At 40.5% G+C, this 12500-nt stretch overlaps 2 protein-coding genes across 9 annotated transcripts in view; both read left to right on the forward strand.

The window, feature by feature from the left end:
• The window catches only part of osr2 (odd-skipped related transciption factor 2), a 30822-nt gene extending 25356 nt beyond the window's left edge, over positions 1-5466 (forward strand). Inside the window, exons 2-5 of one of the 6 annotated variants that reach the window (XM_058747275.1) lie at positions 1-114; positions 3773-4381; positions 4716-4815; positions 5044-5466. The exon at positions 1-114 is cut by the window's left edge and continues 345 nt beyond it. In XM_058747275.1, the coding sequence (XP_058603258.1) occupies positions 3798-4381; positions 4716-4815; positions 5044-5226 (867 nt within the window). In that variant the 5' untranslated portion in view covers positions 1-114; positions 3773-3797 and the 3' untranslated portion in view covers positions 5227-5466. Of the gene's footprint in view, positions 115-1028; positions 1151-1553; positions 2849-2880; positions 3678-3772; positions 4382-4715; positions 4816-5043 lie in introns of those variants that run through there. The other 5 variants (XM_058747277.1, XM_058747274.1, XM_058747272.1 and 2 more) reach the window with 5 other exon arrangements.
• Positions 5467-7144: 1678 nt separating this feature from the next.
• LOC131521776 (intermembrane lipid transfer protein VPS13B) overlaps positions 7145-12500 on the forward strand; it is a 126336-nt gene continuing 120980 nt past the window's right edge. For all 3 annotated transcript variants that reach the window (XR_009266364.1, XM_058746825.1, XM_058746824.1), the window contains exons 1-3: positions 7145-7255; positions 9708-9872; positions 12376-12500. The exon at positions 12376-12500 is cut by the window's right edge and continues 19 nt beyond it. Coding sequence is in view for 2 of the 3 variants with exons in the window: in XM_058746825.1 (XP_058602808.1) it covers positions 9726-9872; positions 12376-12500 (272 nt within the window). In the remaining variant the exon portion in view is untranslated. The remainder of the gene's footprint in view (positions 7256-9707; positions 9873-12375) is intronic.

Here is a 12500-nt window from a genome sequence, read left to right on the forward strand (position 1 = left end):
CAGGATGAGCGCATGCGAGGGGGCTGCAAACCACAGCAGGTTCGGCTGACATCCTGCCTCTCTGTAGCTGCTCCGTCTCACTCCAGCTCCTCACCACCTCTCAGCCTGTTCCAGGTAAACTTCACCTTACCTACAAAACCTCTTTTCTTTAGTCTTCTTTCTGAATGCGGCTCCAGACGGTCGAACGGATCGGAATCGTGTGTCGAGGCCTTTCGATCGAGCCCTCGCTCCGTGATGTGAGTCTTCATCACTTCCTGCTGGAGATCCAGCACAGAGTCAGATATCATTAAAGCAGTTCGGCTAGCCAGCAGTTCTGTCGTGTGTGTGTGTGTGTGTGTGTGCAGCTGCTCGATGCGGCCGCTGGGTCTGTTTGTGGAGCTGTAAGCGGAACTTCACTGGCTGATTGTTCGGGCGGCCATTACAGTGAGAGTGTGCGCGTGTGTGCGTGTGTGTGTGTTTTCTGCTCTAACATTCACACACTTCTGTAGAGGATCAGTGTGTGTGTGTGTGTGAGATTACAGACAGAGTGTCCAGACACACAGATATGTGCGCTCATAACTGACTGATTAGTGGGTATTACTGATCATTGGACAGCTGACACAACTCATGCTCTTTACAGCTAAAATTAAACTGTTTCTATGCTGCTGCTTCGTCAAACCAGGTTAAAGCATCTGATAAATGAATAAATGGAAGAAACAGATCTATATAAGACATTCAAATAATACAGAAATACAGCGTCTCCTGTGTGAGTGTTTGGAGTTCTCTGCAAGTTTGTGATGTTTTCACGGTTTGTGTTTTTATTTTCTACGCAAGCGTTACATCACGACCTATTCTATAAACTGCAGGTCTTGTTTTGAAAAATTAAGCATTAATTTAAAAGTAAAAAGAATGATATATTTGTAAATGACATGTATATATATGTGTGTGTCTATACATTTGTAGGTATATATTTATATGTATGTATATCTGATATATATGTATGTGTGTGTGTGTGTGTGTGTGTGCGTTTTTAAATGTACCTACATCAGATCTTGCTATACTTCCTGTTGACTGACGGAGAGTTGATGCAGATATCCTGCTATAACACAGAAGCTGTATCAGTGACTGATATATGAACTCATATATGACAGTAATCGCTGGATGATCTCAGGTAGTTTCTCTCAGACACCGATAGGCGGCGCTCTTCACTCATTCACACAACATTAATCGCAGTCAGATCTGATGTAATTACCTCTTATAACAGCAGTGAAGTCCAGTTGTTTCAGTCGAAATAACTGAAAGAAATCAACCCTCACTGATATAGGCCTATTTGCTTTATTCATCATAATCATATCTGCTCATCCACAAAACCCAATGAGCTGCTTAATTCATATCAGCATAGACTAGATTCATGAACGCGATTTAATCACAGATCACACATTTTTAATGTATTATTATTATATTATCATTATTGTTATTATTTTATTCCTTTCTTTTTTAAGATAAAAACTGTAGGCTAATCTCTGACAAATCACCGAAAAAAGTAAAGAAACAAAAACAAATAGTCTGCTTTATTTATATTACAAACGACATGATTCATAGTCCTGCGTTCATTTTAAATACATTCTGATCAGATGAAAGATATTTAGGCTATATAAAAATACAAATATATATATATTGCAATACACTTTTTATGCTAAAACGTTTTCGTAGCGTACATGTTCCGTTAATTTAGGAAATCAATTAAGGAATAATTAGAAAATGAATAATGTACTGGAATTGTTTTAGAAGCAGAAGTGATGAACGCGACTGGAGTTGAATTAAAGGTTTTTTCAGGTATTAATGTTTAACGTGAGGTTTATCTGTTGAATCATGACACATCACTAAATAAATCTGAAATAATTAGCCTAATCATCAGCAGCCGTTTAATACTTCAAAGGAGGATTATTCAAAAATCATAATGTTGTCTTTATTTATATGATCCTCTCTTCTGTGAAACACAAATGAGTCTATTTTGAAAAATGTTTGGAACCAAACAACACTGACTTTTATATTTTCCAAACAACAACAAAAAAAATTCAAAATATCTTCGTTTTGTTTCGCAGAAGAAGGAAGAAAGCCACGCAGGTCTGGATCGATATGAGCAGAAGATGATGAGAGGTTTCAGGGTTTTGAGTGATATCACTTGGAGCAGTGATTGAGAAATGAAAGTGTTTCCTCGTGTAATCACAGAACAAACTTCAGTGTGTGTGTGTGTGTGTGTCCGATGCGTGTTGCCATCAAACACAAATAAACACAGATGAGTGTGTGTGTGTGTGTGTGTGTGTGTGTGTGCATGTTTTTGTATTTTACGGGGACACAAATGTGTATAATAACATGGGTATGACAGAGGTATTACAATGTAAAGGTGATTTACGAGGACACTGTCTATGTCCCCGTAACTCAAAAGGCTTATAAATCATACAGAATGAGTTTGAGCATTTTTAGATTTTCAAAAAAAAAAAAAAAAAGTCTTCTGTAAGGGGCAGGGTTGGTGTACGGCGATAGAAAATACAGTTTGTACAGTATAAAAACATTACGCCTATGGAGAGTCCCCGTAAACCATAAAAACCAACTTGTGTGTGTGTGTGTGTGTGTGTGTGTGTGTGTGTGTGTGTGGAGGGGCGGGTCCGTGAAGCTCCGCCGCTCGAACAAGAACAAGAACAGCGGGGTCCGGGGATCCAGAGCAGGTCCAGAGCAGAACCGGACTCTAGCACTCCTCGCTTCTCAAGCTGACAGCTTTAGCATGTTTGAACTGTAGTTATGAATTTGAGCTGAAGTTCCTCGCTCTGTGTGGATTACAGTCGAACTGCGACCTTTGGCATCGTGGGTGAGAAAACAACTTTATTCTGTTTTAATAGAAATGCACGAACTCTCATGCGACGAGCTGCACATTTAAATTAAAAAAATGATGCTTAAGTTACACGATTTATGATGCTGTTATTTTCCAAGAACGAGAATAAAAGAAAGTTAGTTTTTTTTCCCATCGTAAAGTTCGATTGTCGTGATTGGTGGCTCTGATCACATCTGGATCAGTGCAAGAGACGGATATTAATAGAAACGCATTCTGGCTTATAGAGGTCAGCGAAATATTCTCGAGCAGTTAATGATCGGCGATTTATTTTAGATTTGCTTCGTAATAATATTGAAATATTTAGCAAACAGAGTGAAGCAGTTTGATATCTGAAGATCTCTAACACTCTAAACTTTATCTCGACATCTTTATCTTGTCCTTCAGATTTAAGTCCAGTTTAATATTAGGCCTGTTAGAGTTTCGGGAACGCGCTCGAAACGAGATCAATGTCCAGTCAAACCTTTGCTCTAGATTTCATTTCGGCTCGTTTCGTGGTTTTCTGTGATTTTTGATGACTATTAGCGTATGCATAGATTTTTTTTCCATATAAATATAGGCTGCCCGTCTGTTTTAAACGCGTTTTCATGACCGCTCGTTTAAATAGCGACAGTACGGCACGGGACAAAATTAAAGAAACAAAAAAAACCTATAGCCTATAAAAATAATAGCCAAAAAAATAAAATAAATAATAATAATAATAAATATGGAGATAGTAAAATTATGTCATGAACAGATGTTTTGCATGCGACACAATTAGAAAAAGCGAATAATAAATGCTGCAAAATGTGTTATATGTTTTTTCCAGGTAGGCTAGCTATCATAATTTGAGGAAAGAAACTTTTTAAAAAGTAAGGAAAACGATACGGTGTTCGATGACTCGCTTTGCTTGTGTTTTCTCAGGATCCTGCTGGAGTTCGGTTCCGAGATGGGCAGTAAAGCGTTACCGGCGCCGATCCCGCTGCACCCGGCGCTGCAGCTCAACTACTCGCTCCTGCAGACGCTCAACGCGTTCCCCGCCGCCGCGGATCATCTGTACGGCCTGAGCTCGCTCCAAACCGTGCAGATGAACCACTGGACCCTGGGCTACCCGCCGGTTCAGGGCCTCGTGGACCCGCGCTTCGCCTTCTCCGCAGCTCTGCCGTTCGCCGCGCATCTCTTCCACCCCAAACACGGATCCGCGACGCGCGTCGTCCCCGCGCTGCACAAAGACAGACCCAGGTTTGACTTCGCGAACCTCGCGGCGGCAGCCACGCAGGAGGATCCGCCCAAAGCGGGCGAGCTGGGCAAGCTGAGCGCGGAGCTGGGCAAACTCTCCCCGGAGCGCAAGCCGGCGCGCGGCAGACTCCCGTCCAAAAGCAAAAAGGAATTTATTTGTAAGTTTTGCGGGAGACACTTCACCAAATCCTACAATCTACTGATCCACGAGCGCACGCACACCGACGAGCGGCCTTACACCTGCGACATCTGCCACAAAGCCTTCAGGAGACAAGACCACCTGCGAGACCACAGGTGACCGCTCCGGAGAGCTCTGCTGAGTGTGTGTGTGTGTGTGTGTGTGTGTGTGTGTGTGAGAGAGGACTCAAATGTGTAGAATAACATGGGTATGACAGAGGTATTACAATGTAAAGTTGGTTTATGAGGACACTGCATATATTCACAAGGCTTAAAACAGAGCCTGCTCAATGGTGTTTTGAGAATCTAAAAATGCAGAAAGTTTTCTGTGAGGCTGTAGAATAGCTTATACAGTTTGTACAGTATAAGAAGCATTATGGAGAGTCCATGTGTGTGCCGTGCTGTTCTGCTCGAGGAGGTCCAGCTTGACTCATTCTCGCTTGTTTTGCAGATATATTCACTCCAAGGAGAAACCGTTCAAATGTCAGGAGTGCGGCAAGGGCTTTTGTCAGTCGCGAACTCTGGCGGTGCATAAAACGTTGCACTTGCAGGTAAATTGTCCTCATTTATACCTTCTGTATATGTGAATGACATTCTGCACAAACACGCTTTTGTTCGTTCGTAGCTCTTAATTAAAATGTCATGTTTGGGGCTGTCGATTATAGACCAGCGTACACGGGCCTGTATAAACATCTGGGCCTCAAATGTTGACATTGAAGCATATATTTTTGATGGAAAACTGAAGGGAATAATCCTTTGCTTGCTTCAAATCTGAACAGGAATCTCCTCACAAATGCCCCACATGCGGAAGAACCTTTAATCAAAGAAGTAACCTGAAAACTCACCTTCTCACCCATACAGACCTCAAGCCTTTCTCCTGCGGCCGCTGCGGGAAGGTGTTTCGGCGCAACTGTGACCTGCGACGCCACAGTTTGACACACAGCCCTCAGCAGGACTACTAGCTAGTGAACTAACGAGTGCGCGCACGCACGCACGCACGGACTCGCGTGCACCTAAACAGACTCTGTGAACTCATGTAAATAAAGTTTTTATCGTTATTTTTATCATCACCTGCATCTGAACTGCGTGTTTGGAACCGGGAGAATTCATTGTGTAAATAAAGCGCTCACAGGATTAATACAATCATGTGTTTCAGTCAAAGACAATAAAATGTGAGTGAGAAGAGACGGACACAATTCTGCTTTAATAAAGAGTTTTCTTTTTTTAAATGGTGACTGGACTTTTGTAAAAAAAAAAAAAAAATCTACTTTTCCCCTTCTTACGTTTTATTTTAATATGTTAGGGACTACGTTATTATTTTAATATGTCCCGACATGGTTATCTAATTTTAATTATCGTTAAATAAAAAAGGTCAGCAGTGATTTAACTTCAGAGCTGTTTAGCTGCTGCTGACCTTTCGAGTGTGTGTAAAAACTTTTTAAGGGTTTTTTAAAGAATTTATGACAACTAATATTTAGCTGTTTGGACTGTCTTTGTTAGTCACGTCATTGGCCTAGCTGTCGATTTATGTGTGTTTGCATGTGAGCCGAGCTTCGAGATGAATTCTGCTGTTCTAATCATCTCTGATTCATGCTTTCATCTTAACACACGATGTGAGCAAATATACTGTGTGTAGGCTATAAATAGTGTAATAAATAATATAATCGTTATTTAAAAAAATAAACAACGTGAAAAGGTACACGCAGAACTACAGACAGCAGATCGGCAGAAACAAGAAACAGCTCATCTGGAAATGTGTAAATATATAAAAAAGGAACAATGGCACGTGAATTATGAGCCCGTAAAATTAATCTCTTGAATTGAATAAATACCAGATTGATTTGTAGAGTTCTTTTGTTAATTTCGTATAAACGACGCAAATCCAAAACGTGTAAATCCTGTAAATAAAGCGAACGATAATCATAAATAAAACGATCCGGTTCGGAACAGAAAACCGAGCTGATTCCATCAAAGGCCTGTGATAAAATATTCCACAAAGACTAATCTCAGAGGAAGAACACAAAAATAGAACAAATCTGAATGGACACTGGTTCATAACAGACTGCGATCAGAGGAAGACATCCACATTCACTGATTGCGTGGAAATACAGCGATTAATGTGGATTTATAGCCGAATTAAAATGATTTTGACTGCATCAGTGTTCAATCAAATAAAGGTAATGACAGTATTTAACAATCATTAGTAGCCTATTGGCTACAGTCAGTTTTTAATAGCCATAGAGATAGTGTTTATAATAATAACAACAACAACAATAAATAATAATAACAAGAAGTATTGTCACGTGAAGTAGCTATTGTCAGTAGGCTATTTAATAATAAAGAAATATATATATATATAGCCTATATATAGTCAGTAGGCTATTTACAGATTTTAGTGTAGGTTATATTTAATAAATGTATAGGTTCGGGAGGATTCTGTCAGAGTTCATAAGTCTCACAGCAAACCCTGCGCATCTTATATTAATTATTGCTCTGTCGCTCATTAAAGGTTCCTATTACTGAAGAATAAATCAGAGTTCAAATAAACACCGTCAGTGTCTAAATAATTAGTATATGTAGTAATAATGAATATTTAATGATTATTCGTGTAAAGTCAGTGTTTGGATAATGATGATTAGGGTCCATTCACACAGAACGCGTCTGAACACGCGACGCAGTGACGCTCGCGGAACCACTCAACGCGGAGGCCCATGACGCGTCGCTTAAAAGCTGAACTTCATATAACGCCACGTCACTGGGTCATTTAATTAATATCGTTTGTGTTTGAAAGAAACGGACAAAAAAATGCAATTTCACTCAAACTGCCCTGACGCGCGGCTTTTACGCGCGCGCACACGTCTGCCTCGCGTCAGCCCTGTGCCGGAAGTGACGCATGTACGCAGGCGATGACGCTGTGGCGTTGTGTACGCGGAAGTGATGGACGCGGCTTGTGTTTGTGTTTCTGCAGGAGTCTGACGCGTCGGTGAAGCTGTAAGTGTGTGTTTGTGTGTGTGATGTTGATGAATGCGCGCAGGGCTTTATAAACACCGATCGAAGCTGAGCTCGCGGAGAGTGTCAGAGCTTTAAACCGTGTGTTTGTGTTCATCTGTGTCGGCGAAGAAAGTAAACACGGGCTCAAATGATGAGTACATGCAGATATCATCGCTCTCAGTCAAATACAGGCCCACCTTTAAAATAAAGCCTCTAATAACTTGTAATACACTGTGGCTTTTGGCATAATTTGTGTTTTTAAATTCTGTCAGAACATAAGCTGTGATGAGTGAAACAAGCCTGTCATGTTTCATGAAGAACAACATCAGGGTTTGGAATGACATGCGGGTTACTGGCATTTTTGGGTGAATTATCCCTTTAACTGCTTGAGCACAGACACAGGAGTATCAAAACACAAAGGCTGAAGACACTTATCAAAAAGACAAGTTAAAGGAATACATAAAAATAAGAATACATAAAAATAGTTGAAGAGCTCAAATGTATTAAAAAGTACACTGTTTTAGTGGCCTTCAGCCCTGTTCCCGGGCTTCAGCACACCCGTCTCGAGGAGCTCGAGTGGCCGCTTCAGGTGTGTTTGATTCGGGTTGTAGCTGGACTCTTCAGGAGAGGGTCTCCAGGAACAGGGCTGAAGACTTCTGCTGCAGGTGTGAGGATCATAACTCTCTGACAGGATATCAGAAAAACTGATAACCAAGTTTATGAATTAATTCACAATATGCACACATTCATTCTTAATTGTATGCCTAATATGCTGAAAACGGGCAGTTTATGTTTCTTATCTGGACATATTGACAACTAAGAATTACATTACATGAATTACGTAAATTATATTTTTCTATTTAAAACGGCTGAATTTGACTAAAGACCAGTGGTTTTGCTGAATGTCACTGTGTTTAACATTCTGTTGTAAAACAGTTGTGAAAAATGTTAATCTTAATTTGACCGTTAAATCTGTTAAGCCCCGCCCCCTTTTATTTGATTGGCCACAGCAGTCATTCTGACATTGACGAGCGCGAGGCGGCTCTGATGAGAGGCATGAATGACATGAAATTATAGCATCAAAACACAGTTAACGTTCGCTAATTATTTCAGACTTTTATTATGTACACCCCGGTGACCCCGGTGACCTCGGTGGAGGTTTAGGACACTTGCTGCTCAGGTGAATATCGATCGAGGGATTTGAGCGGCATTCAGTGAGGTTTAAATCAGCTGATCAATCCTCTCAAAGGCGGTCTATTAGAATCCGGATTGATTTCTACAGTTCTGTGTGTGTGTTGTTTATATGCAGTTTTGGGGAGTAACTAGTTACATGTAACGGCATTACGTAATCTAATTACACAATAAATGGGTTACACTTTATTTTAAGGTGTCCTTGTTACAGTGTAATTATACATTTAGGTACTGAGTAATATAAATGAACTACATGTACTTAATATATGGTTAGGATTTGGGTTACTTGCATGTAATTACGCATAATTTATTGTTATTATAATAGTAAGTACATGTAACGTGTAAAAAGGACACCTTAAAATAAAGTGTTACCAATAAATGAAGCCTAACTGTAATCTGTTACAGTTACTGAGAAAAAAATGTGTAATTAAATTACAGCTACTTATGAAATTGTTAACAATTACAAAGAGGTTTACATCTGAATACTTCTTGTAGTAAAAAGATGTGCTAAAGTCTGTTTTTGTGGTGTCTGTGCTTTAAAATATCATCTTAATTCAAGAGATTAAGTATTTTGAAAGTCTGACTGTAATCAGTGTTGAATAATATTAGCGATTAACAGTCGAAAACATTCGTTAGAAATTTAGAAAAGTAATCAAAAAGTAATCAACTGTAAGCATTTACATTAATAAAGTAATTGAAATATTTACACTATGTATTACATATTAAAAAGGGTAACTTGTAATCTGTAACCTATTACAAGTAACCCTCCCAACAGTGTTTATATGTGCACTGGTTTATGAGGACTCAAATTTGGATAATGACATGGTTATGACAGGTATTACAATGTGAAGGTGGTTTATGAGCCTGTGTCCCCATAATTCAAAAGACTTAAAAACATACTAAATGGTGTTTTTTTTTTTAAATCTAAAAATGCCTGTAGTCTCCTGTAAGGGGTAGGTTTAGGTGTAGGGTTGGTGTAGGACAATAGCACATACAGTAAGTACAGTATAAAAACCATTACGCCTATGGGATGTCCCCGTAAACCACTAAAACAAACGTGTGTGTGATTGTGTGATTGTGTGTTTGTGTGTTTGTGTGTTTGTGTGTGTGTGTGTGTGTGTGTGTGTGTGTGTGTGTGTGTGTGTGTGTGTGTGTGTGTGTGTGTGTGTGTGTGTGTGTGTGTGTGTGTGTGTGTGTGTGTGTGTGTGTGATTGTGTGTGTGTGTGTGTGTGTGTGTGTGTGTGTGTGTGTGTGTCCGCAGGCGTGACGGGATGTCAGGATGCTGGAGTCCTATGTTTCTCCTCTCTTGATGAGTTATGTGAACCGCTACATAAAGAACCTGAAGCCGTCGGACCTGCAGCTGTCATTATGGGGCGGCGACGTGGTTCTGAGCAAACTGGACCTGAGACTGGACGTGCTGGAGCAGGTGAGAGACGATCAGCTGATCTACATCTGCAGGAGGGTTAGACAGCACAGCGGTCAGTTGTGATGAAGCTTTCCTTCACTGATGTCCTTCTGAAGCAGCTTTACTGCATTCTAAGATATGGCGGCACTTCTGGTTTTGGGATCTGCCTCCCAGAAGGACTGAAACATCTCATTCTGACCGAACCATCTCAACATTTTCCATCACGCTCTATTTTTATTCCTCGGTAGGGCTGCACGATTAATCGAAATTAAATCGCAAAGGCAATAAATCGTGATTAGGCAGAAGCTGTGATTGTCATGTGAAGCAGGGTTCTGTGATCAGCAGTAAATCTCCAGAGAAACTCCAAATACGCCCCGCAGAAGAAACCCAGGAGATGCCTGTAGCGCTCGCTGAATACACGGAAGATTTAACTGCTTTCATTGATTCAATGACTAATTAACACACAACTACGACAGTATTTATCTGAGTTCTTCTTATTATAATTTTTATTATAATAAAGTATATAAAATAGTGCAATGCTAATTGACATAGCCTTTATCATTGATTAGAATGCTATGATATATATATGCCACAGCCACATCACCCTGCAGCCCAAGACTGGATCCCCTCACGAGTGTAAAGCGCTTTGGGTGTTCAGCAATACATAAAGCGCTATATAAATGCCTCATTCATTCATATGAAATGTGTTGCGTGGCTTATTCTGTGTAAGAAGCCACATCATCTCACAGAAGGGTTTATTTCAAACACTCGACGGACGTTATGAAGTGAGTTTGGAGTAAAACATGTTATTAAATGTGATATTTTCACGTGCTTTCAGACGGAGCAGCATTTACTACACGGAGCCGTAGTTCACTGAGAAGCTACTCAAACAGCTGTCATTATCGCGAACGATTTCTTCAATTTCATAATCGTGCGATTATATCATCTGCGATTATGAACGCGGTTTTGCGCAGCTTGTCAGTGACCTCCGGCTCCGTGTAGTAAATGCTGCTCCGTCTGAAAGCACGTGATGGAGATTTACTACTGATCACAGAACCAGCTTTACTGACGAGATGCGCATGACAATCACATGCGTTTAATCATGCAGCCCTATTCCTCGGGAAAATAACGTACTGCTTGGCATTTTAATGTGACTTTCTTATATCACCAGAATATCTGTGACATCTGTAATATCTCCTGAGATTTCATTCGTGGTTTGTTCATACTTCTACACACGAGGAGGATAATGTCACGTCTTTGTACTTCGTTTTTGAAAATGTTTATCATGGCATTCATTGAGTGAACTTTTAAGTTTGCTGGCGGTTGCTGATTGTTTACAGTTTGACGGATGTTACTCCCATAATTTGCACAAAGCACAAATGTAGGAAAAACGGTGGATATGAAAAACAGTATTATGGAAACAATTGATTTCCCTAAGCCCCGCCTCCCTTGGTTACTGACTGTTGATATTGATGAAATTATTAAATGACGCTGTTACTTGATTAAATCTGTGAGACCGTGAATCAGAATCGAGTCAAATGCTTCTCGCAGTCATTAAACCGAGGAAAGTGGTCTGACAGCAGTTACAGCTGATGACTTCAGTGTGAAGAACAGTTCTGTTCAGGTTACTTTCACACTACAGTCGCCTTTCATTCACGCTTGAGCTGATTAATATGCTCTTACAGACGTGTTCATTGGAAATGAGGGCGACACGGAGAGTAATACACGGCATGAAGATTTATTTAAAGATTTGGAAAAGGGAAAATTCAGTGTCGTTAGTAGAAGTATTTTGTGATCATTTCTGTAAAATTGCATTGCAAACATGCAGATCCTTCATAAACTTACATTTATAGCAAAAGCTTGGAAAGTTGCTTAGTCAGTAGCGAAGAGTCAGCTGATTCTGAAATAATTCTGCATCAATTTACAAAAAAAATCATATTCAGAATGAACTTTAATCTGCCCTTGACATTTAGTGTAAATCCACCCCTAACAGTTAGCATCAGCAGTGACTGTGTGCGCAGCCAACATCTTATAAAAAAAGATGAAATGATATTTTCAGCTGAATTCCTCAGAGGTGTCAGTGTTGAGTGTTTTCATATTGTGTCTTCAAAGCTGCCAGCGTTTCTGAAGGGTTGAAGTGGATGTTTCCCTGCTCTCTGTCTCTCTGTCTGCTGTCATCTGACGCTCGCGCGTACATGCAACAGACTATTTGCTTTGCTTTCTTATTTGGGCAACACTGAGTTTTTGCAGTTGTAATATCTGGAACGGATCACTGTGTCATGTTGTGAGAATGTTTGGCTCCGCACACGCTCTCTGAGTTTGATGCAGGATATTATTAGAAGCAGCTTGCGTCGTCCCAAGCGGGAGTTAAACTTTCTCTAGTGATCTTCAATTAAAGCCACTCTGGAATCCTGTCAGAACGCCTCTGGAAGCGTTTGAAGCCTTTGTGAATTGGTTCTGTTTGATTGTGAGTGTTGAATTGCTGAGCTCCGGTTTGACTGACGGGCTGCGTGTGTGTTTGCAGGAGCTCAAGCTGCCCTTCACTTTCCTGAGCGGCCACATCCACGAGCTGCGCATCCACGTGCCCTGGACCAAACTCAGCTCGGAGCCCGTGGTCATCACCATCAACACCATGGAGTGCATCCTCAA

Source organism: Onychostoma macrolepis, chromosome 16 (assembly GCF_012432095.1).
Source record: "Onychostoma macrolepis isolate SWU-2019 chromosome 16, ASM1243209v1, whole genome shotgun sequence".
Lineage (NCBI taxonomy): Eukaryota > Metazoa > Chordata > Actinopteri > Cypriniformes > Cyprinidae > Onychostoma > Onychostoma macrolepis.